At 42.8% G+C, this 23,280-nt stretch overlaps 1 protein-coding gene across 2 annotated transcripts in view; it reads right to left on the reverse strand.

The window, feature by feature from the left end:
* The window catches only part of SLC9A7 (solute carrier family 9 member A7), a 75,520-nt gene extending 58,238 nt beyond the window's left edge, over window positions 1-17,282 (reverse strand). The window contains exon 1 of one of the 2 annotated variants that reach the window (XM_054049887.1): window positions 16,898-17,282. In XM_054049887.1, coding sequence (XP_053905862.1) covers window positions 16,898-17,144 — 247 coding nt within the window. In that variant the 5' untranslated portion in view covers window positions 17,145-17,282. The remainder of the gene's footprint in view (window positions 1-16,897) is intronic. The other variant, XM_054049897.1, reaches the window with a different exon arrangement.
* Between the last annotated feature and the right edge of the window lie 5,998 nt (window positions 17,283-23,280).

Below are 23,280 nucleotides of genomic sequence, written 5' to 3' on the forward strand. Positions count from 1 at the left end.
TAACTTTTTTTTTTGCCAGCCCAAATACTTCACAATACACTGACAAATGAACAAACGCCTGGGACAATCCATCCATTCACAACCACCGGAGTTCATCATTCCTACTTATTCTTCATCCTTTGCAGATGCACTAATCCTTATGAATGCAGGCTTTCTTCAGATTGTACAGAACAGCACTAGGGCCATAAAAAATCCATCCAAAGAAAATCCAGGCTTTCAGAGCACGCACTGAAGACTTGATCTGCACAAGGGTCAGCTAGAGGATGTACACGTTCTTCAAAACAAAACAGGAAAATAGTGGAAATTGACTTAAAAAGAGTTTATGAAGTACTACACCATTCAGCTGCTGTATTTCAAAAGCTGCAAAGTGCTTCTGTATAAATAAAGTTGTTTTGCAGCACCCTCCCTCAAAAATACACAGAATTACTACCTTTCCCCTACTCCTTTGTCTAGGAATCAATAACTCGCTGAAAGAAGGAACAACAAAAATCAAACAAGGTTACAGATATGCTGAAATGCCATTATGGGCACTGTGGAGCATTCTGTCGTTTCTGTACAAAAAGTGCGTTCACATCAGCTCCTGACAACGATACGTTCTGAAGCTGTAGCGATTAACGTAGTTCTTGAGAACAGAAAAATTACTGCTGTGATGCCTATTCATGCCAAGGACCTCGAGAGAACTACTGCTTCAGCAAGCCTTCTCCCAGCAGCAGGCAAACCAGCTGCACCATGCTTTTGCTACAATCCAATACGAATAAAAAAATGCCGCCCAAATTCTAAAAATAGATTATACAATAGACAATGCAACCCAGTAAAAATACATTCATTACATATTTTTTTCCCAAAGCTCTTGAACAAGCTGCACTGATTTAAGCAAGAGGACTTGTTATGAAATATGAGCAGGTTAAGCAACAATAAATGGAAGCTCAAACTGGATAACTGCTCCTCACAGTGAAGTGTTACCTAGCTATTAGACCCACAGGTATACAGGATCTGGTTTGGGTTTGGAGCTAATTATCATAAGGAAGCAAATAGATTATTTAACCTATCATTTTCTTCTGGCATAGCTAACTAATATATCAGGAGGAATAGCAGAACTTTGAAGATGAACACAGCATTATCATTGCTACCATAATGTTTCAGGCTGAGATCCAGATGGGTGCAGGAGAAACTGTTGCCTTCTGAGTTGTTATACCAAAACATAGACAAAAGGCTGTCAGATCATTGGGAAAACACTCAGACTGCAGCCAGTCAAGTTTTAGGCCACAAAGGAATAATAAAAAATGTGGCAGATAGTATCATTAAACGTATGAAATCTATATATTCAGAAATCAGTACAATGACCAGGCTCTACTTAAAGATTTGTTTGAAGCACCAAGTTCAGCTTTGGTTACTCTCTAAGCAGAAGATCCTCTTTTCCAGCAGTTTAAGGTGAAGATTTATCATTAAATTCAAAACTACAAATCTTACACCAAATCACACAGAAATAAAGGACTGAGTAGATCTTAGGATATGAGTAATGGACACAATGCCTAATACTAAGTCATGGCAAACACCAGAAACCCCACAAAAAAGCCCAGGAAACCCCCTTGTTAACTATTTTAACAAAAAAATCATCTCTCCTTATTAGGTGAGGAAAAAAAAGGCTCAAGATGTCACTCACGTGCCTCTGTGCTAGGCTAAGATTCATCAACAGGGAAGGGGTGCTCCAGCACCTGCCGCAAACTCAAGCATTCACACTTGTGTAAGGGACACGGCAGGCTGCCTACTTTGCATGGCTGCTATAAAGCAAAAATCCTGGACATGTTAGAGGCACAGTTAGGGTATGCAAAGTCAGATTGTGTTTAATCAGGGCCCTGACTGATAATTACAGAAGCAAAGAGCAAATGCACAACATGGACCGCTTCAGAGTGAAGGGTTCTGCTTTTCCCTGTACAGAAGAGACAATGCTGGTGGAAAACATTGAGTGAGGACAGAATCGCAGCTCACGATCCGAATTCAGCAATGAGTTTCCTCACCAGCCTGGAGCAAATATGTCCCGATGTGTACTTCAGATTCAGTACTATTTTACATCTTTAGGAGGCCAAAATTAAGGCTTTACAATGCTTCTAACACTGTATTTCATGGAGGTGTAAATACGCATAATTTTTTTTTTACCCCGCAGAAACAGGTACAAAGCTTAGTGAACTGGATCCTAACTTTAGGCTGATGAACAGCAGTGGCCCAACCATTTCCTGGCTCTCTGCTATTGTACCATCACTTCAGGTGTACTAGGTGTGCCAAGCAAAGTAGGAGTGTGAACTAAAAAGCAGTGGCATAAACAGGTGACTAAAAACATATTTACAGGCTGAGCAATCCAGTTGTGGTGGTTCAGAGATGGCACAACTGACATTGACTTTTGAGAAAACATGCCACATCGCTTAAAAGCCTAAACCCAGCCACAGCCAGAAGTGCCCTCCCCAATTAAATTCTCGAGGGAAAGTGTGCTTTTGCGGGTTTTCCCATTTATCACCTCAAAGACTTGAGGTTACTGGACTGCGACCCACAGACTACATAGAAATGTCTGCCAAAAGCCAAAGAAAACCCAGAGCAGTAGTCAGAATATTTTTCTTCCTTGTAGAAAACCTTCTAGTTTTTCAGTCATTGTTTTGTCATCCCTAAAAAAAAAAAAAAAATTATATCCAAGAATATTTCTGTCTTCCCATACAGAATTGGTTACTCAGAGCATTTTAATAAGCTTGACTGAATCTGCTGCCTTCTCCCTGGCTAAATCTCTCTCCTCAAACAACAATTCAGCCAAGCATTAGTCCTTGGAGTACCTGTTGCCCCAGTACTTTGTTTTGCAACTTCTTCCAGACAGCATAGGTGACTTCTTCTGTAATGGCTGATCTTCTGCTCACTGAAGCTTACAACAAAACTGCTCGATCCTCAAGCACAAACTCTGACAAATTTTCCTGGTCAACAAAGCCACTTGTCTAGCAGAATCTGTCTTGCAAATGTGACATCCCAGTAGTAACCCTAAGTCCATGGAACTTCATCAGTTCATGTTACAGTATGAAAGTGCACGTTTTTCCCCAGACATTTAAAAAACAGGATAATGTTTTCAATGTAATTTTCCTTATCTTTGAAGCCCAGCATTATGGAATGGACTTCTGACAAACAGCTGCTAACAGCAATCGGTAAGGTCTTCCCAAAACTTTTTAACAGCCCCAGAACACCTTCTTGGTCACACCAGCCCAACGCCTTCTGAACTGTGCAAAACCTCTGCCTGCTCAGGAACTCTTCATAAATCTATATTTGTCAAGAAGGTCTGTTTCAAGTTTCTCAACTACTAAGGCAAATACAATGTAACAGGTAAATCACCTAGTAAGAACTGTGTAAGGTAGTACATCTAATGATTACTTAAGATCTATCAGACTACCACTGATCATTTATTTATTTCAATATATAACTCATGGACCTTTTATATTCTCTATACAATATACAATCAGTTTAGGTTTCAGGACAATAGGAAGAGGGTGCCTAAGTTTGTTTCGTTGACAATTTTTTCTGTTGTCATTATTAAAAAAAACAGAATTATCTCCACATGTAAAATGGCATACTGTCTATATTAGATCAAATGCAAGGGAAGACTATTTCCAATCAAATGAAGCATCACAGAACTGTCTCTGTGCTCAGATAGAGAGTATTACACAAGAACAAGCTACTCTGGAAAGCAAGCAATTCAACTGGGAGGTGGCACGTTGTATGTGGGTGTACAAACGTGGGTCAGAAATGTGACCAGTTCAAAGATCTCAGCATCCAGCAAACATCATGCTGACATTACATCATTTGGATTCTGGCACTTTGCTATTGTTGCAAAAGCTGTCAACTTTTATTCTTAAGTATTGCCCTTTTTTGCAATTAAGGGTTCTGAAGATCTCAGCAGATTTGATTCACTAAAAGACTATTTTTTACAAATTCATTATAATGTAGTGTCATAAAACAAGTTCATTTCCTTGCCTGCCATTCCAAGAATGTTCTATAACATAAACTAGTAGTAAACAGCTGTCGATAGTTCAAGTTTTCTTATAGCTGAGCAATATATACCTGGTCCATGACTCAAACTACAGCCTTCTTTGAAAGTCTGAGGACTGGAAGTTAGGCCTTCCTTGTTACAAATAAATATTCCTAAAGACAGTGGCATCTTTACCTTTCACTTTGCAAAAACACCAATTCATACAGCATTAATTAAAAAAATCTAAACCAATACTCCCATTACCAGGAGAACAGCTAAGAATAGAGCAATAAAGCAAGAGGGAATAGGAGAAAAGGCTGCTTATTCATAACAACATAGCAAAAGTTTATTTCAAACATAGTTCTTCTTTAATGTCTTGAAAAGAACATTGAAGGAGTTGATGTTGTAATAGACTTGACTGTGTAGAGATAGGCAGGAATTAATATCCTACACATACATTACGTAGAACCCGCACAGCTTAAACAACTTGCAGCTGAAGACGAGGTACAGATCACTTCAGCAGTGATCAAGGAACTGGTCTGAGCAATGGACAAGGCTCAGGTAGCAGGGGGAAGAAAAAAGTAACAACACCTTGCTTCAATCAGTCTGATCTCGAACCATTTACCACATGTTCACAAGAGGCAGGAAAGTGAGCAAAGTTTTTTAGTTTAGACTGAAAAAAATTAGTCTGGTATATGGAGAGAAATCCAAGCTGTCAGCATTAAGATAAGCTATTCATTGCATCTTGAGGAGAAGCGGAGAAGAGACAAGGGAAGAGTTTTAGGGAATTCCCACAAAAAAAAGCAGAAGAGCAGGATAAGCATAGTACTTCTTTCAGGGCAGCTAAAAGATAAGATCAGAAACTAATACTCAAACCCAAAGGAGATATTGGAAGGCAAGATTTATCTGCATCTGTGTCAACACTCACTCATGAAGAGAGAAGGTGGAAAAGAAGACTTCAGAAATCCATAAAGGCATCATCCTCCTATTTTTAGGGAGCCCCTTGTTTCCCTTGGCACTGTGCTGCACCTAATGCAGGAAAATAACTTGTGGTCAAGTAACAGAGAAAAGACAACTTACGACTTTGGCCAATGAGCATAAAAAACCAAACACTTCTGAAGTGTTTTTTGCTTGTTTTTAAGAACATAACTATAGGTTTAAGCAGCAGCTAAAAGATTGCGGTCCTGATGCGGCACTGTAGCTTCAACAAGCTAAGAAGTAAATGTTCATAATCACAAAGTAGATTGTGCTTACACCTCCTGCCCCACCTTCCAGTCTTAAGGAGATGGGCTCTGACATATGTACACACAACATGTAATGCAAAGTTTCTGCTCTGTGTGTTTGAAGTACAATGAACAAGAAATATAACGGCCCTATGTTTTACTTTTTGCAAGAGATCCCAAAACCATTAGTGTTGAAAACTGAAAACATTTAAATACACACTCAAGCATTTGCCAGCAAGAGAAATAAACTCTTGTTTTTACGGTGCTCCAAGGCTAATCCATGGTGAAGAGGCAATGATCAAGTAGGAGGTATCACCAAGATATCTATGTTGACATTTCTCTTTTTGATGCAGGCACACATAAAACTGAGTATACCGCAATTATATTTATTTACTGCAGCTTAACAAGCAAGTCATCGGTAGGAAATCACTCGCTGGCTCTTGAGCCATGCAGTGCTGAAGAAAAGACTATTATTATGTCCATGAATCTCCAAAAGATCATTAGGAGGATGATCAGCCACTGTATTTTTTTTAAGTTAAATAAATATATATGTTTTAAGGAGGCTCTGAGACAGAGATTTAGGAGCAGCAGACTTCCAGAGAACTTACTAAGTCGGAACTACAGAGGAAAACTAAACCTGGTGCAGAAACACAATCCTTCCATTGAAGCTCCTGAAGCCTGGAGAATGTGTTGGGGGCTGAGCAGGTAAACACATTGCACTAACATATGTGAACACAGTTGGAAACAAGGTTAAGTTTCCAGAGACAAAAATCAACTTCATAAACAAAATATTTGTCAAGTTAAATATACTGCTGTGCAGAGATGAAAAGCAAGAATGGTTAGGCTGAAACAGTGTATTGGCCCTCAGTTGCCCATATGAAAGCCCATTCAAGAGCTAAGGCTATTTCATGCACACCATCACATCTTCAAAATGATCACCTCCTTCTGAGAATGATTCACTGTAAACAGTGTCTGTTGGGAATACGCACCCTGTGAGACACTAGTCTTGCAGATAGGTGTGAAAGAAAATCACACCTTTTTTTCAGTCTTGACTGCCAAAGTATAAAGTTTCGAGACAAGTTAAAGAAGTAGGAGTGTCCATTTCAATTCTGTGAACCAGGAAAGGATGCTACAGCTAACCTTGCCAGACACGGCTGTGGGAGGTCACATATAGTCACCTTCCTCTGCTCTTAATATACAACATTACATAATTTCCAGCTAGAATATTAAAGATAACCCAGGAGGAATGATCAGGTGGCACTTCCACAACAGGAATAAGTCTTTATACAAGTTTTCTTTCTCCATGTTTGTGTATTTTCTAGCCGTTACAGAACTGCAGCATAGCTGGTAATGTCAACTCCACGCACTGCTTCACATCACCTGTGAATGTCCCTTCCACCTCAGGTGGCACATCACTCCTGACTAGGCAAGGAGTTTCCTACATGTGCAAGTTCAAACTCCCTTATTGAGTCTATCTTCTAAAGGCTACTTCAAAAGAGGCAATTACATAACAAAGCTAAAAGCCAGCTGAAATAAGTTGGTATTTCAGGCCAAGAATACCAAGTTTAAATATCATATCACCAGCAAGCACAAACAAAGCATGAATTTTATTCTCTCACTACTGAACCACTTTAGGTTATCAACTTCATAGCTCATACACAGACAAGCAAATACAAGGTCAATTAGGTAGAACCGAGGTAGGTCTTTGATAATTGCCGTTATAGGAAGAAGCCTACCCAGATCACTTCCAAACATGCCCAGGTGAAGCCTCTACCTCTCCCTGTCCAAATGTAATTTTTTTTTCTTTTTTAACTATTTCACAGTGCGTAAAAGTAGAGTTTGTAATTCACCTGCAGAAACAACCAGATCCTAAGACTGTAAATAACAGTGCTGGATATATAGAGAGTGTGAATACATGATTTCCAGCCTCAGCAGAGTTTCGGATGGGGGAAGTGTCCAACTCCATAGGGTGACTGCACGTTCACCACAGGCTGTAAATCATGTTCTCTAGCTGCAGGAGAGGGTGGATTATAGGGCAAAACTATAGCAGTTCACCAAGAAGGCAATTTAAGGAAGAACAGCCAAGCTGTCTCATGGATAAGGAAATTATTCCCAGGAGAAAGGCCATTACAAAATCAGTGAGCACAATGAAGACTGACTTGACGGAAAAAGCAAGTAGGAAGGATTGTGCAGCAGTAAAACAACAGCAGGGAGGTATGTGATGCTTTAAATGCAGGTCTCCTCTCACTGCTGAAGACTTGATATTAACTGCTACAAAGTAGAGGGAAAAATAATAATTTCTCACATTTAGTGAGAAAACAGATAGTATCCATTCCAGTGGATTCAAAGAGTACAAATGAAAAGCTAGTCATAACCTTGTGGGACATTTGATATTTTAAAAATATCAGCAGTTATAACATCTTTCTATTAATATCTCATATTCAAAGCAAAGGCAAAGGTTAACAGCAGTTTTCATATTTAATCGAATTCTTGAATTAATGGGATAGCATCTGAGCCTCAGAAGCAATGACTGCACTCCCAGTGTGTTGGCACTGAGCACAGCCAAAGGTACCTTCTCTGCAGAGCTGACACAGGGAAGAACTGCATATATTGGGGACACCAAGCCATACAAGCAGCTTTATCTTCAGCTACTGATGGTAAGAGTTCCAGTTGCATAGACCACACGTGCACACACAGCCAGCACATTGAAGACTGTCATCTTATGCACAGACAAGTTAATTGCATTTTAGAATACATTTATTCCATACTCCTTTGTTTCCACTCTTTTTGTTAAGAATAGTCCAACAACTTCATAATGAAAGAGCAGGAGAACAAGTTGAAGGGCATCTACTTAAATAAAATAGATCTCCTCAGTACTATTTATTCTTTCATAAGCATAAATGAGAAGTGAAGACAACTATAGAGAGGCATGGCATTCAGAATAAGTGTACCAACTTATTGAACCAGTTCTACAAAGCCAGCACACACCAAGGTGTCCATCAGACCCACAGCTCTGCTGTTCAAACTCCTCCCTCCGATAATCTTACAAGGTAACAGAGGAGGAATCAGTAATACACTCATTACATGCACTTAAAGTTTGCACCAAGTATTTCAGTGGTCCCCAGTTGCCTTCAAAACCTATTTCAACTAGATGGGGGTAGTTTGAAAGCCCTGCAAAAAGACAAAATGGTAGCTATGGAGAAGTAGTCCAGACCACAGCCGACCTGGAAGCCCTGCCAGCATGACTTTAACAGGCAGGACCCTCCAGCAGCGGCAGAGCTACCCTGTTGCCAGGCCATCCAGGGTAGCAGCGCAGGTAAGCCCCCAAAACCTCTCTGGCAGCAGTGCTGTACCTACAGGAGCTTTGCCAGGACAAATCTACTGGGTAGGGATGCAATCTTTTTCCACGCACGGCTCACACATACATCTTTATCAGGAGAAATGCAGAGCTTAAACCTAGCCATTGAAACAGAACATGAAATACTGAAGCCAAGAAGAAAGAACAGAAACCATGCACCTCCCTTGCCTAAGAGCACAGTTCATCTCCTCTACTCTAATTGAGGGTGAGCCTTCAACTATTTCTCCCTGATAAAGAAAAAAACACAGCCTCTTCCACTATAGCTTTCAAGGGCCTTTAGGCACTCCTAAAGTCAAGTGAATTGTCTGATTTCAGGACATGAAGAAAAAAGCAGTTTGATACCATTTCTCTTTGCTCTCTTCACACTCAGTTAATTGCACACTGAAGTGCTTTTTAATGATGAGGAGAAGCAGTGTATTTGAGCTCAATTACACATCTCTGGTAGACACAGAAAAGACTTGATCTGCTGAGAACAGATATGTATTTTTTGCAACACAAGTAAAAAACCCTTCTAGATAAATACTCTTATAAAAAAATAATTGCTTGTATCACATCTTTTCAATATAGACACCACGTAGCCTAAAGCAGGGGGAGAAAGGCTATATTCAGTCTTAAATAGGGATAAAGCATTAATCCTGAGTCATAAATAAAGACTCTGTTTAAAAAAAAACCAAAAACCAAAAAGCCTACAAGGTGGTATTTCTGGCTGTCATAGTGGAAACAACAGCCTCAAGTTAAACACCGTGGTTGTCTCCACAACACACAGGGATAGTTCAGCAGCTCAGTGTCAGACTCATAGCAGTCAGCACATGAGCAAAGAAAGAGCATCCATGGTAGCAGGACCTGTTAAAGGATTAGATGAAAAAGGCAAAATATTTTTACTTCTGGTCCCAACAGGAAAAGACGTATTGTTCTGGATTGCAGGAGGTGTTCTATAACACATGATAACTCTGAGGATAACGCCATTTTAATTTTTTTTTTTTTTAAATGATGGCTGACCTGTGATTCTACTTCAGATTTCTGGTTTCTAGATCAGTAAGGGTGTAGATATTGCCACCTTTACCTAATGGAGAGAGTGATTATTCAGATAACATGGAATCAGCATTGAAATATCTCCCACCAAGAAGCAAGGGAAAGGTTTCACTCAACTCTTTAAGATGCTGTCTTAAACTACTCTACAGAGTAGGCTGGGAAGGGGACGCTATCTTTCAGAAGGAAGGATGGAAGAAAAGGGGTACTATGCGCCCATAAAGTAAGGTTTGTGGGGACAGAGGACAGAAGGGGGAGTATAACTCTGAATGATGACACTTTTCCGTCACACGGAATCAAGCCTTCCCTTCACCACTTCCAGAACCACCTCTGCATGCTACAGGAAACCATCCCAGCTTGGAGGCGCCAGTCCCCCAAGAAGGGAGAGTTTGGGTCCCAACAAAGCAAGGCTGATACCCGTTTGCAGTTGTATCAACCTTGCGGACTGTAGGAGCTGGGAGCACAAATAGCATAAGTCTTTAGAGTTTCACCTCTGTTAATATGGTGAATGCAGTAGCTTAGAAAGTCATTTCACAGGTTGTACTGCACCTAAATGCTGCCCAAGACTGGTTGTACAAATCAACTAGAGGCACTTCCAAAAGCACCCTGCTGTGTAGCTAATTGCCTGGGGTGAAGGTGACTTCAAGTGTTAAGATGCTCTAGTCTTTCTATAACACAGAAAGTGAGAAAGGTCTAGAAAAGACACACTGCAAGAAAAGGTACAGCTAGAATCACTTCAGTTCAGCACAACTTTCAATGAAATAAATATATGAATTGTTCATTCTGTTCTGCACAGGGTATAAGTCAATGCAATATTCAAACTCAGAGATAAGATTACGCACCAGTTGCTACATACATTTTTGTTAACATAGCCCAAGAAACACTCCCGATTGTCCTTCTATGATCATCCATAAAACAAAGGCTTAGCTGAGCAAAGGAAAAGGAGACAGCTGAAAATTCAGACCTGATATGTCCCATCCACTTTCTCCTCAAAACACAGAGAACTCAAATGACTCAGTAGAGTAGCACCGAGATGAGGACACCATCAGCACCTGAGAAGCAGCTTGGGCTTCCTGTAGGACACAACAGCTTCTATACACTCCTTCACCACCTCCTTTTCAGACTTCTCACCTACACCAAGAGTAGAAGCTACCGGAACAGCTGTAGACACTGCACCTACAGAGTTCAGTCCTTGTGTTGTTTTATGAAGATTCCTTGGAGGACCTGTTTAAAGTCACATTTCTATAGCAAGATAGTAAAGCAAAATTAGAAATGGTTGCAAAAAGATCTTATGAATTGGACTACGGAAAACTTCAAGCTCCTGCAGGGCCCAGATGAGTAAGGCTAACCCATAATGTACTGCAGAACCAGCTCACTGTTTGCCCGCAAACTTGCACACCAGACATTGGATTATCTGCCCTCATTCAGCACACTCCAACAAACACAACCAATCATTGAGCAGGCACACAGCTCTGCAATATTGCTGAACTGGCATCTGTTTGTGATAACTTCCTAATTCAGATGAGAAATGCGGTATATGTAAAAGAACACCTTCCCCTTAAGCCTCCGGCTGATTCCTACAACCGCGTGATGTTGAGTAGTACTAGCTTTAACACTGTTATGTCACCAAAAGCTTCCTCATGTAAAGGAAAGCCAGAGTTGCCATTTCTCTCTAATCGTCTCATGGTGTTGATTAGAAGGATATTCTGGTGCTGATTTGACAGAACATCTCATGAAGCTGAAGTTAACAAACATAAAAATGAACCAATTTATCTTAATTGCTATAAAACCCACTGGTCTCCCTAAAAAATAAAAAAAAAAGCCCACAAAAAAAAAACCAACCAACATAAAACCCACTGCTCTAGGACTACTGCTGAATTGTACTCCAAAGACATTTCAGAAACATTAGCAATTTATAAGCTATCCAACCACTCAGTCTGAGGAGCAAACCTGAAACACAGGTAGGTTCATAGCAGAGATGAACTACTACTTCCCAAATCTCTTGCAAGATAAAATTTTGAAGTTCCATGCAGTCACAGGCCACAACATAAGCTTACAGACAAGATTTGCAATACAGTTAAAATGTACTAAGCAACCAACAAATTGAGCAAGCCCCACTTTGAAAGTCTGTAACCAAGTGATTTAAAAGAATATCTAGGAAGAAGCTGGTTGCCAGAGGAAAGACAACATTCTTGAAACTGGGATGCTCACAGTTATGCTCCTAAATCTAATATTAGAATGCTTACGTAAAAGTGTTTTTTTAAGCATCAACACTGCCATTAGTTTGATGGCCCTGAAGATGCATTAGGTCATCTTTAGCATGTGTAAAGACTATAGTTGTAAGAGGCACTGCAGCCAGATGAGCTAAAAATAGGTCTTTTCTATATCTACTCTGTGGATACAGAAACTTACTCTGATACAGAATATTTCAAAACAAATCTGATACTTTTATCCTGAACATTTAGCCCTTAACTCTCAATTTCTGATCCATGAGAGATAATAGAAAGTTTATATCTCTCTTCTCATATTGTTTTTCTTTGTACCCAACTCCAATTTTGTTTTTACTTTCACCTGCAGCACTAGCACATGTGGTCCCCAGGCAGTTCCAGAGCAACCCTGCAGTCGAGAAGGTACCTGATAGGACTGACACCTGTACTGATGCGTGGGTTGCCAGTTACCTAAACTATTGATTACGAAAAGGGACAAACTAATTGCCTCATGGGCGTGATACCACTGGATCCGCTGGGACACACCTACATATACAGATACCTGCTTCCAAAAGAGCAGAGTGCTGGGGAGCTACCATCACTTCCCATCCTTAAGCTCCTCCCTGAGCTCTCAAGGTGCACGGTCCATGTCTTGTGGCCCCCTACCACACAGGGATGGTCCCCAGAAGGGAGTGAAGAAACTTGCCAGAGTAGAACCTCTTCAGGGAAAACACAGCTTAGAACACTTTACTGTTGGGACTCAAGACCAGCACAAAGAAAAGTTAGCATCACTATCAGTATCACAGGTTGGCATACATGTGTCGGCAAAGTCTAAATTCTTTAATTGCTCTGTTGTGGGTAATTTGTTTGGGTTTGTCTGTTTGGTTTTAATTGCTACATAATGATTTGCATTAGCAATACAGTAGCTGGAGCAGCTGCAGAACATCTGCCCCATGCAAGTATTTAACTTTCACAGAGCAACACCCTTGATACAGTTTCAAGGCCAGAATTCAATTGTATCTGGGTCTTCATAAGACAAATTCATCTTAGGGAATGACCTGCAGATAAATGACAGTGTGATGACATGGTACGTAATCAATTCAAATCAGCATTGCGCCTGAAGCTGCAGCTATACTTCAAAGTATTTCAAGACAATCAAACAAGTTAGGTCCCTTCCTCTTTCATGTACACAACTGTCAGATCTAGCATGTGCAGCTGAGGTCTGTACCTTTCATGTTGTTTCATTAAAACTAAGATTTTTAGTTACATTGCTGCTTTTATTTTTTTTTTTTGTCATGTGCAAGTCATTAAACACTCACATAAACTTCATGTTATTTCACATCTTAGCAGATGTTTACAGAGAAAGATATTCACACAGAATAATACATACGGACAAGCCATGACCGCCTGTTGAAGAGACAGTGACAAGACAGAAAATAAGAAATACGAAGAGACAACATAATGATGTTAGTGACTTTTTAATCTTCAACTGAAACAGCTAGAACAAATAAGTTATCTATAACACAGCGAATCTGGATGTAGCAAAAGCTTTTGTTCTGTGGAGGGCTAGGTAATTAGACGACCACACTGAAACTGTCAGGCATGACAGATGCCTCTCACTCAATGGGCAGCAGCTCCTCAAAATCTGGAAGAAATGCAGACTTCTGCAGCACGAGCAGTACTTGGGCGAAGGGTCTTTATAGCTGGGTAAAACACACGCTGCCTTTAACAGAAATGTGACTGAATCAGCAGCAGAGACACCATGAAAGTAGAACAGGATGCGCTCATATCTGGATTCTCAGAAAAGATAAGTGAGAAGAGCTGCTTAAAGCTCCAGCTGGAGGCTCACCGTTTCAAGCTAGTATAGTACCCCTCAATTCCTATTGTGCTTAAGGAGTGAGGTCTCGTTGTACATTCCTGTAAATTAACATAGCTAGATAAGAAAAAAGAAGTCAGGCATCACCTCTTCTTAAAGAGTGAAAGAAGCAAGCAACCATCAAGACCTTCAGTTCTAAGTAGCTCAGATCAAATGTCTATTTGATCAAACACAATCATCCAAAGATTCACCACTTTGAAACCAAGTGTTTTGGAGGGGTTTTAGGTGCAACAAGCCAGTTTTCCTAGTTCATTATCTCCAAGATAAAAATTAATTGGCACTGAAGTGCTACCTAACTTCTCCTGTAACTGAAAGCCTCTTACTCAGGTAGTATTGACAATTGCTGCCCTAGAAACTCTAACTTTTCTGTTAGAAAAACTAAATGCAAATGGTACAAGTGCTGTAGACTTTACCATAAATCCATGTGAAAGTTACCCAGTGTGCAGAGTTTGGAACCTCTAGTAATAACATATTATGAAATACATTGTAATGACAGCACCTAGACACACAGAACTGTTTCATGCTAGCTACTTGTGGTTTCAGGACTATCAACTCTTTAGCTGAAATGTTGCCTTATGATTTTGTGTTTAAGTCAGAATAAGCAAACACATGCATTTTAAACACACACATATTTAAAAAAAAATAGTGCATTTCTCAGATACAAAGTTATCAGCCATGCAGAAACCCGTCTCTTACTTTAACTGCTCTCCTTCTAGTGACAAAGAAGGAACAAATTCCTATTTGAAGAACGGAGCCTGGTTATCAGAAGTATAACAGACAATGACACTTGCTATATTGTTTTCTTTGCTGTAAAGGAAGTCTACAAAATGCTTAATTGAAGTTGGGCCTCAGCAGAGTTTTACTGGCATGAAGGCTAACCATGTTAGAAAGGAACTGAACTTGCTAAACATGTTTCCTCAGATGTTTGCCATGACATGGCAAGAATCAGTTTGTCTGGCAATGAGAAAGGTAACTAAAGGGTCTCATTTAGAAGTTGAGTGTATTGAGGAATGATCTATGGAAACAAAATGACTTAAGCGAAGGCACACCAAGAACATGCAATGGTCTGAGCTAATGTTTCTTTTGGCAGTACTACCTGTGTGGCCGAAAGGGCTGTGGAGCAGTGCCTTTCCTAATGTACAATTTCAGCACTTGTACATCAAATTGGGAATCTAGCATTCATTTCATGGATCAGGAGCTGGATGTTAGAGTAAACTAATTTTAGTTTAATGAAAGGCAGAAGTTTTCCAGCTGAACAATTTATTACCCACACAGCTCATCAATGCATACCCAAATGACGTTGATGCCCTGGTACTTGTATTGCATATATTAGCACACCCAAATACATAAGATTTCCAGATTTCCACCATAAACTAAACTATCTAAATGACTGAAGTGGTCATAAAAGACAAATGAACTTTCTGAAGGCAACACCACCAACGCAATACCCAAACATCGTCACTACAACCTTACCCTGACTCTTGCCATCAGCACATACACAGTTAATCTACCATCTCCTGATCACTATTAAGCTGCTAAGCATTATCATGCTCATGCATAACTTACTTATATGCCCAGTAGTGAATTTGTCAGTTTTCAGGAACAAGCGACTGACATACACAGCAATGCAGCAAAGAGATCAGTGACTAAGAGCAAATTGGGGTAGTTTAAGAGAAGCATCAGCAGAGGAAAATTCCACTGCTCTGCAAGCAGTTGTGTAGCTCTCAAGAGCAGTAGTACTCATCAGGGAAGAAATGGTTCAGTTTTGCCCTCATCTCAAGTGCTGAATTTCTCATCTGTGGTCACCCTCAATAGGCTTATCCCAACCAACATCGGGTAGGTGTCTTACACCGTTCGCCAGGAACCAATTCAGCTCGTGAAGGAGGAGTGCCACTGGCACTTCAGCAGTGGCCAATCATCTGCAGACAAATCATTTTTTAAACGGATGGCTGCTCCTCATCGCAACTGTTTATGTTCTGCGTAGCAAACTGCGCACAAAATACGATTGTGTGAGTTTGCTGTGGAGTGAATTCTCCATGCAGCAGGTTCAGGTTCACTTGCAGACCTCTGCACCAGCCCTTCACAGTACCAGCACAGAGCCCAGCTCCTCAAAATCACCCACTCTACCAAAGAAGGAGAGAACACAGCTTCTGCCAAGGGATTTATTTCACCTTTGCTCCCATTCTGTGGGAGAAAGAGGGGCCGGAGAGGACCAACTCAGCTCAGTACAGTCCTTATTCCGCTGAGCAGGCTCACCGTGAGCTGTAGGCGCCGTCTGGGGTGCCTGGTAGCACTGCAGTCAGCTGGCAACTAGCAAACTCAGGCCCGCCGTGACAGCAGCACACCAACCATCAGTGAACAAACCCCAGAGCACCAAAGTTCAAACACGCTCCTTTTCATAGAATCATAGAACCATAGAATCGTTTGGTTGAAAAAGACCTTTGAGATCACGTCTGACTGTAGCTGTCCACTACTAAACCATATCCCTGAGCCCCTCGACTACCCGTTTTCTAAACCTCCAGGGATGGTGACTCAACCACCTCCCCGGTAAGCCTCTGTCAGTGCCTGAGAACTCCTTCAGCAAAGAAATTTTTCCTCATTTTCCCCAATTCACACACTGCATGCCACAGCACAGTGAGGGCATTTGGATAAGGCCATTACTGCCATGACCTGCACAGCTTGGTACCCCAAATCCCTAGAGACATCCCCAGTAAGGTCGCTTTCTACAGAGGGGAGGGTCCCTGAAACCATGTGCCCTGCCAGCACGGCCACTCCAAGGACAGGGGACAGCAGCACGGCAAATCTTTGCAGATCTTGGATGTTGGAGGAGGGAAGGAGAAGGGGAGCAGAAGAGGGGGAGGGAAGGAGGGAGAAGGGGAGCAGAAGGGGGGAGGGAGGGAGCAGAAGGGGGGAGGGAGAAGGGGCGCAGAATAGGGGGAGGAGGGAGAAGGGGCGCAGAAGCGGGGGACGAGGGAGAAGGGGAGCAGAAGAGGGGGAGGAGGGAGAAGGAGAGAAGAAGGGGGGGAGGGAGGGAGCAGAACGGGGAGAGGGAGGAGGGGAGCAGAAGGACAGAGGGGGATCAGAGGGGCGCGGTCTGTCCCGGGTGTTGGAGCCGCAGCCCCGCAGCTCGGGGTGACCCATGCCGGGTCCGGGGGTGCCGCGTTCACCGCTCGGGGACACGGGGCGCCTCCTGCCCGCGGCGCTCACCGTAAATCATAGCCAGGCCGGTTTCGTGTAGGAAGCGCACCCGGCGGTGCTTGAACAGCCATATGGTGAGGATGGTGAGGGTGAGGAGCAGGATGAAGGTGAGGAGGCTGACGCTGTCCTGCCGGTGGCTCTCCTCCGCCTCCTGCTCGGTGGCGAGCTCCTCCATGGCGCTGCTGCTGCCGCCGCGCTCCGCCGCCCCGCCCGCCGACAGCACCGGCAGCAGCAGCAGCGGGGGCAGCCGAGCCATGGCCGGCCCGGCCCGCACCGCCCGCCGACACGGGCACCGAGGGAGGGAGGGAGGGAGGCAGGAGGGAGGGAGGGAGCGGCCGCGGCGCGCAGGAGCCTCCCCCGGAGCCTTAAAGGCGCAGCCACGGCCTCGGTTGCGGAGCGGGAGTGCGCCCGGGGGAAGGACGCGCCGTCCTCCCGTCCTCCCTCCCTCCCTTCCCCTCCTTTCTCCCTCCTTCTCTCCCTCCTTCTCTCCCCCCCTCCTTCTCTCCCCCCCGTCCCTATATCTCAGCTCCTTCTCTCTCCCCCTCCTTCTCTCCTTTTTCCTCCCCTTCTCCTCTCTCCTCCCCCTCCTTCCCCCTCCTTCCCCCTCCTTCCCCCTCCTTCCCCCTTCTTCCCCCTTCTTCCCCCTCCTTTCCCCTCCTTCCCCCTTCTTCCCCCTTCTTCCCCCTCCTTCCCCCTCCTTCCCCCTCCTTCCCCCTCCTTTGCCCCCCCGCCCCCTCCTTTCCCCTCCGTCCCCCTCCTTCCCCCTTCTTCCCCCTTCTTCCCCCTCCTTCCCCCTCCTTCCCCCTCCTTCCCCCTCCTTCCCTCCTCCTTCCCTCCTCCTTCCCCCTCTCCTTCCCCCTCTCCTTCCCCCTCTCCTTCCCCCTCTCCTTCCCCTTCTCCTTCCCCCTCTCCTTCCCCCTCCTTCTCCCCTCCTCTCCTCCCTCTCCTTCCCCCTCCTCTCTCCTCCCTCTCTCATCTCTCTCCCTCCCCTCTCTCTTCCCTCTCCCTTTCCCTCTCCTCTCTCCCTCTCTTTCCCTCTTCCCAGGGATGGGGGCCAGGGTGGGTGCAAACCGCACCCCTTCCACCCACTCATGCAGGGCCACTTAGAGCCAGTTGCCCAGGACTATGTCCACGTGTCTTTTAAACATCTCCAAGGATGGAGATTCCACAAGCCAAGTTTGCTTTGGGAGCCCTGGGTGCCTGCTCAGACAGCGCTGCAGGGTCTGTCCTGGTCCTGCTCTGGGTCCCGATCTAGCTCTCCCCACATTGCACAGTATTGAACATCATCGCCCTGGAGCCCACTTTGCCCTTCTCCAGGACCGAGCTGTGCCAGGACCTAATGATCTCCCTGAGACCTGGAATGGAGCAAACATAGGCACTGGTCACCTTGGGTCACCATGAATTTGCAGAAGTTCTCCCAAAAAAATAAGAATGTACACTCTCAGGCATTTTCCTAAATGGGGCTTCTTTTTTCTTTTCCTTTATTTCTTTGCTTTTCTTCTTTTTTTTTTTTTTTTTTTTCTTTTTTTTAAATACAGGAAAACTTGCTAAAGGACAAATTGTGAACTTGAGGGTTTGCATCCAAATGCATCCTACTGGAGATTTTGCTTCTAGGAAGCAAGACAACTGTAGGAAATTAACAGAGCTGGTCAGCAGTTTTCATTTGAAACTTCAATGCTGACAAAAAAAAAGGAAAAAGAGGGGCTTATGCCTACTCTTTCCAAATCATCTCGAGGTGGAGAGGGAAAGAAAAGTAATTTTTTGCTTTTTGCAAACCTGCCAAAATCAGAACTTTCTCCTTTAGCTCTTTTCTTTAATGAATCACAGCCCCCCCCCTTTTCTATACAAACAACAAACACCCCCCCCCCAAAATCCAGTAATGAAAATTATTGTTTTTAACGACATACAAAATGCTGTAAAACTCCGTTTTGTAAGGGAGGGAAAGGTGTATGTTTTTATCAGATTCAGCAGGAGTGTGCTTTGCCTTTGGCTACCAGAGGAATTCCTTCCCAGTTTCCAGCTGCAGTGTGAGCAGCACAGACCTTTCTGCTCCTGTGACGTTTCTCTCAGTATTATTATTTCCAATCGCAACTTCTAACGTGTTCTAGCCATTATTTTGCATAAAAAGAAAGCAGTATACCTTTGGACGCATGTTTAATTAGTTACACAGCAGATCCTGTCTCCTTTAGAACTGTCCTATTAATGTTGCTGTCTGGCTGTTTCTTAGAGTATTTATTGGGATGCTGCAGGTACAGGGGTGTCTCTTCCAGACTTCCTCTCTCCCAGCTAGTGGATCTGGAATTGTCTCCTCTCACATATACTTTTGTTTAGGAGACTCCTTTTTAAAAACATTCCAAGATGACAGCTATGTAAATCCACATTTTTATTTATATGTAGTCCTTTTAAATATGGTATTTATGCAAACTCCTCAGCAACCTTCAAAATCCAGTATAATTATGTGCTATTACCTTTAAATATTTGATCGTGCAGGGTTGAAAGTTTACGTTGATAGGGCTGTCATTTGTAAACCTCTTAGAGATGAAAAGCATTAATATGCCCTGAAGACCTAGCTCTAACTCTGCAAACCATTAAAATTACTGCCTCAACACTGCCTTACATTAGATCTCACACTCAACATTAACATTTCTGGTATAATGAGAGCATTATACCACAAAATCTTTATCGTGTATCTTTAGGATATACAACCTACATACAATATAATGTATATCTCTAGGATATAACAACCTCCAGGCCTCACAACAGACTACAGGTACACAATGCAGTGCTAATGTGTAATGCAGATAAAGTAGTAAAATAGAAGCATGAATGGCAATAACAGGCCCTCTTCTGTTTGCTGGTGGTTTTTTTTTCGTAGATTCATAGAATGGTTCGGATTAGAAGGGACCATGAAAGTCATCCAGTCCAGCCCTCCTGCAGCGAGCGGGGGCATCTTCAACTCGATCAGGGTGCTCAGAGCCCCATCCAACTTGAACTTGAATGTTTCCAGCCACCTCTCTGGGCAACCTATTCCAGTGTTTCACTGCCCTTAGTGTAAAAACAATTCTTCCTAATATCTAATCTAAATCTCTGCTCATTTTGTCTAAAGCCATTACCCCTTGTCCTGTTGCTACAGACCCTGCTAAAAGTTCTTCCCCATCTTTCTTATAAGCTGTCTTTAAGTATTGAAAGGCCACAATAAATTCTCCCTGGAGTCTTCTCCAGGCTGAACAACCCCAACTCTCTGAGTCTGTCTTCATAGGAAAGGTGTTCTATCCCTTTGATAATGTTTGCAGCCCTCCTTTGGACCCGCTCCAACAGGTTCATATCTTTCTTGTGCTGAGGGCTATAGACCTGGATGCAGTATTCCAGGTGTAGTCTCACCAGAGCAGAGAGTAGAGGGGCAGAATTGCCTCCTCCAACCTGCTGGCCACTCTTCTTTTGATGCAGCTCAAGATATGGCTGGCTGGTGAGGCTGCCAGCGCACATTGCTGGCTTTTTATTGTGTGCTGCGTAGTGCTGGGTGAAGTCTGTCGTTAAGTGCACGGGGCCTTATTTTAAGAAGACAATTTCCATGTATGTTGTAATTTCATCTACCTCTCAGCTGAGCTGCATTCAATGTCTAAAGTTACTTTCTGCAAAGTCTTCCACCAGTAACCTGTGTTTTATCCTTTGACATTGGCACAGTTCTCTGTGCACTGTACCTCTTGCTGTCCAGGCAACAATGAGAAATATACAGGCAATGCTTTTAACAGTCAAGCATAGCCCAGTTTTAGTGGTTGTTTTCCCAGCTGAACTATGTTTTTTTGTGGAGGAAACTATTCATCCATAGTTTGGCATGTCTCTGCTACCATCAGCACAAACTACAAAACTCCACATTCACATTTGCAGGTGTTTGCATTGCTGCCTTGCCCCTGTAGACTCTGTGCAGGAATCACCTAATCCTAGGAACATCTCCCCCAAAATCAATACATCAGTAGATATTCCCCCAAAATATTTTTACTCAATTAAAAAAAAAATGTTCATCATTGTTGTGCACAAAATCAAACACATGTCATCCTTACTCTGGACTACGTAGATGTAACTAAATTCCCCCCACAAATTAGTGATGGGAGTATGATTGTTTCTGTCTGTTTAGGGAGTCAAAGTTTAACAGTGATGTAATTAAGGTCTCTTCAAGTCAGTGTTCTGTCTAATACATTGTTGCCATGAAATTTAATATGAACGGTATATTTGGTTCATATAGGCCAAAGTTTGCTGTCTCTTTACTCTCATGGGTTGGTATCATGGTGCATGATTCAAACAGGATCATCTGGAGCATATGGTATCAAGTGAGAAAAAAAGGTATCAAGTCAAGCGTGTCTGTACATCACCGCAAACCAGGCTATGCCTCCTTGTAAGACAGCTGTGCTGACACAGCTCAATTCCTTATAGTGGTGTAGCTAGCACATCGCCGTGGTGTTTTCAGTCCATTAGGAACACCCATAATTCCACCTCAAGGGGTGGCTCTGTCGCTGTAATAAACCTGTGGCTACAGTTTGTGCACCTTTCTGACAAGTCTCCACCTGCCTTTTCAAGCTGTTCTGTGCTAAGCCTCCTCTGTGTTCTCTACAGGTGGAACCTGGATGCTACCTCTGTCTGGCAGCCACCACATATGTTGCAGAAGTCACCCTTCCTGCTTAGCAGAACTACCATTTTGCTCTGTTCCTTCCTTTTTTCCCATTTGTTATTTTTCATCTGACGCCAGGCAGAAGTTTTCTGATCTGCTCACTGTTTGAGAGGCCACTTTTGAGGCAGAAATGATGATGTGTGCTTATGGACACAGAAGATTCTCACAGTTTAACCCCACCCGGCCAAATTTCGGCAGTTAAAACCGTGTAGTTAAGCCTCCAAAATCCCTTCCCCTTGCACACCCTTCAGGCAAAGGGGAGAAGGAAATGAGAGGAAAAAGACTTGTGGGTTGGAAACTAAAGCTACGGCTTTAATGAAATGATAACAACAACAATAATAATAATAATAATGAAAACAATTAGAAAAGTAATTAAATATATACAAATATATGAGATTGCACCCCCACCGCTCAATGACTATATGTTACCACAAAGGCTATAGAGCAGATGCAAGGGAATGGGTCCACAGATAGGAGAGAGCTGGACTCAGGAACTGGATTCAGGAATATACAGATCTGAAATCAGGAACAACGAGACAGACGAGGTCCTCACTGGTCATCAGTCATTGCAGAAGAGAGTGAGACCCTTGTGATCTCTCAATTTTATACCAAGTATGATGTACACAGGATGGAATATTCTGCTGGTCAGTTTAGGGTCACCTGCCCTATTCACACCTCCTAGCAGGTGCAGCTCCTTTTCTCCAGCTTGAGGATGGCCTTTGTTGGGTATGAGCATTGGCCTTTTTGCATTCCAATGCCCTGCGTTATCACTTTAGAGAAGAACATTGTCTCAAAAAGATGCAGTTAGTTTTCAGAGAATTAAGTTACTTTGAGCAACTGAGATATTCACAAAACTGACTCTAATTTATCTCAAACTAAAATAAAGACAATGGCCAAATAGAATCACAACAGAGGTATGAAAGGCTTAAAACTACAGCTATGAGATGGCACTGAAATAGAGCAAAGGACAAAAGGAAGCCATTCAACAGTTCAGCTATATGCAGGAAGATTTTGGTATTAAATGGTAATAACTATGTGCATTTGCACGTAGTTGATGATTGAGTTGCAGGATTGGTTCCCATGAGACGGGCCAAAACACCATAGAGATAGTTATGAATCAGCCCAGCTCATTCCTTTTGTCAGTCAGTGTTCTCTTTTTTAAAAGTTCTGCCTGCCAGAAGCACCATCCCGTAATCCATTCAGTATTTTCATAATTTCCTTTGGTTTGAATGTCATTGTTATTACATGAACTGATATGCACTCCAGGTTTATTCTTATTCCAGGGGTTGAAGAATGTCATGTGAGGCAAGTGCAAGGTACTAGTTTCAAGCCCTCCTCTCTCTCTGAGCTACTGGTGATAACGTTGTTTGCTCCTTGTTGGCAACACTGCAGAGCTCAGACCCTATCAAGACCTTTTCTGCCTTACGCAAGTCTATCAAGGCTGCCTTTTTGTGCTGATGAAAGCAACAGTTTTGAGACTTTCACTGATTTAATGTGCCTTTGTAGGACTGGTTCTGCTAGGGAAAGACCTCACCGTTGCTTCTTCTTATAACAAACTGGAAAATCAAACAAATCCTTATCTTAATATGTGGCGTGTTTATACAACATCCCTTGTACTCTCAAATTTTCTAGCACTTCAGTCCGGAATGGAGTAGAAAGTTGATTAGCAGGCAGGTCCACCTTGCAGAGCAGTTAGCATGTCAGCCACTCTCCCACCACTGTCCTT

Source organism: Cuculus canorus, chromosome 1, assembly GCF_017976375.1.
Source record: "Cuculus canorus isolate bCucCan1 chromosome 1, bCucCan1.pri, whole genome shotgun sequence".
Lineage (NCBI taxonomy): Eukaryota > Metazoa > Chordata > Aves > Cuculiformes > Cuculidae > Cuculus > Cuculus canorus.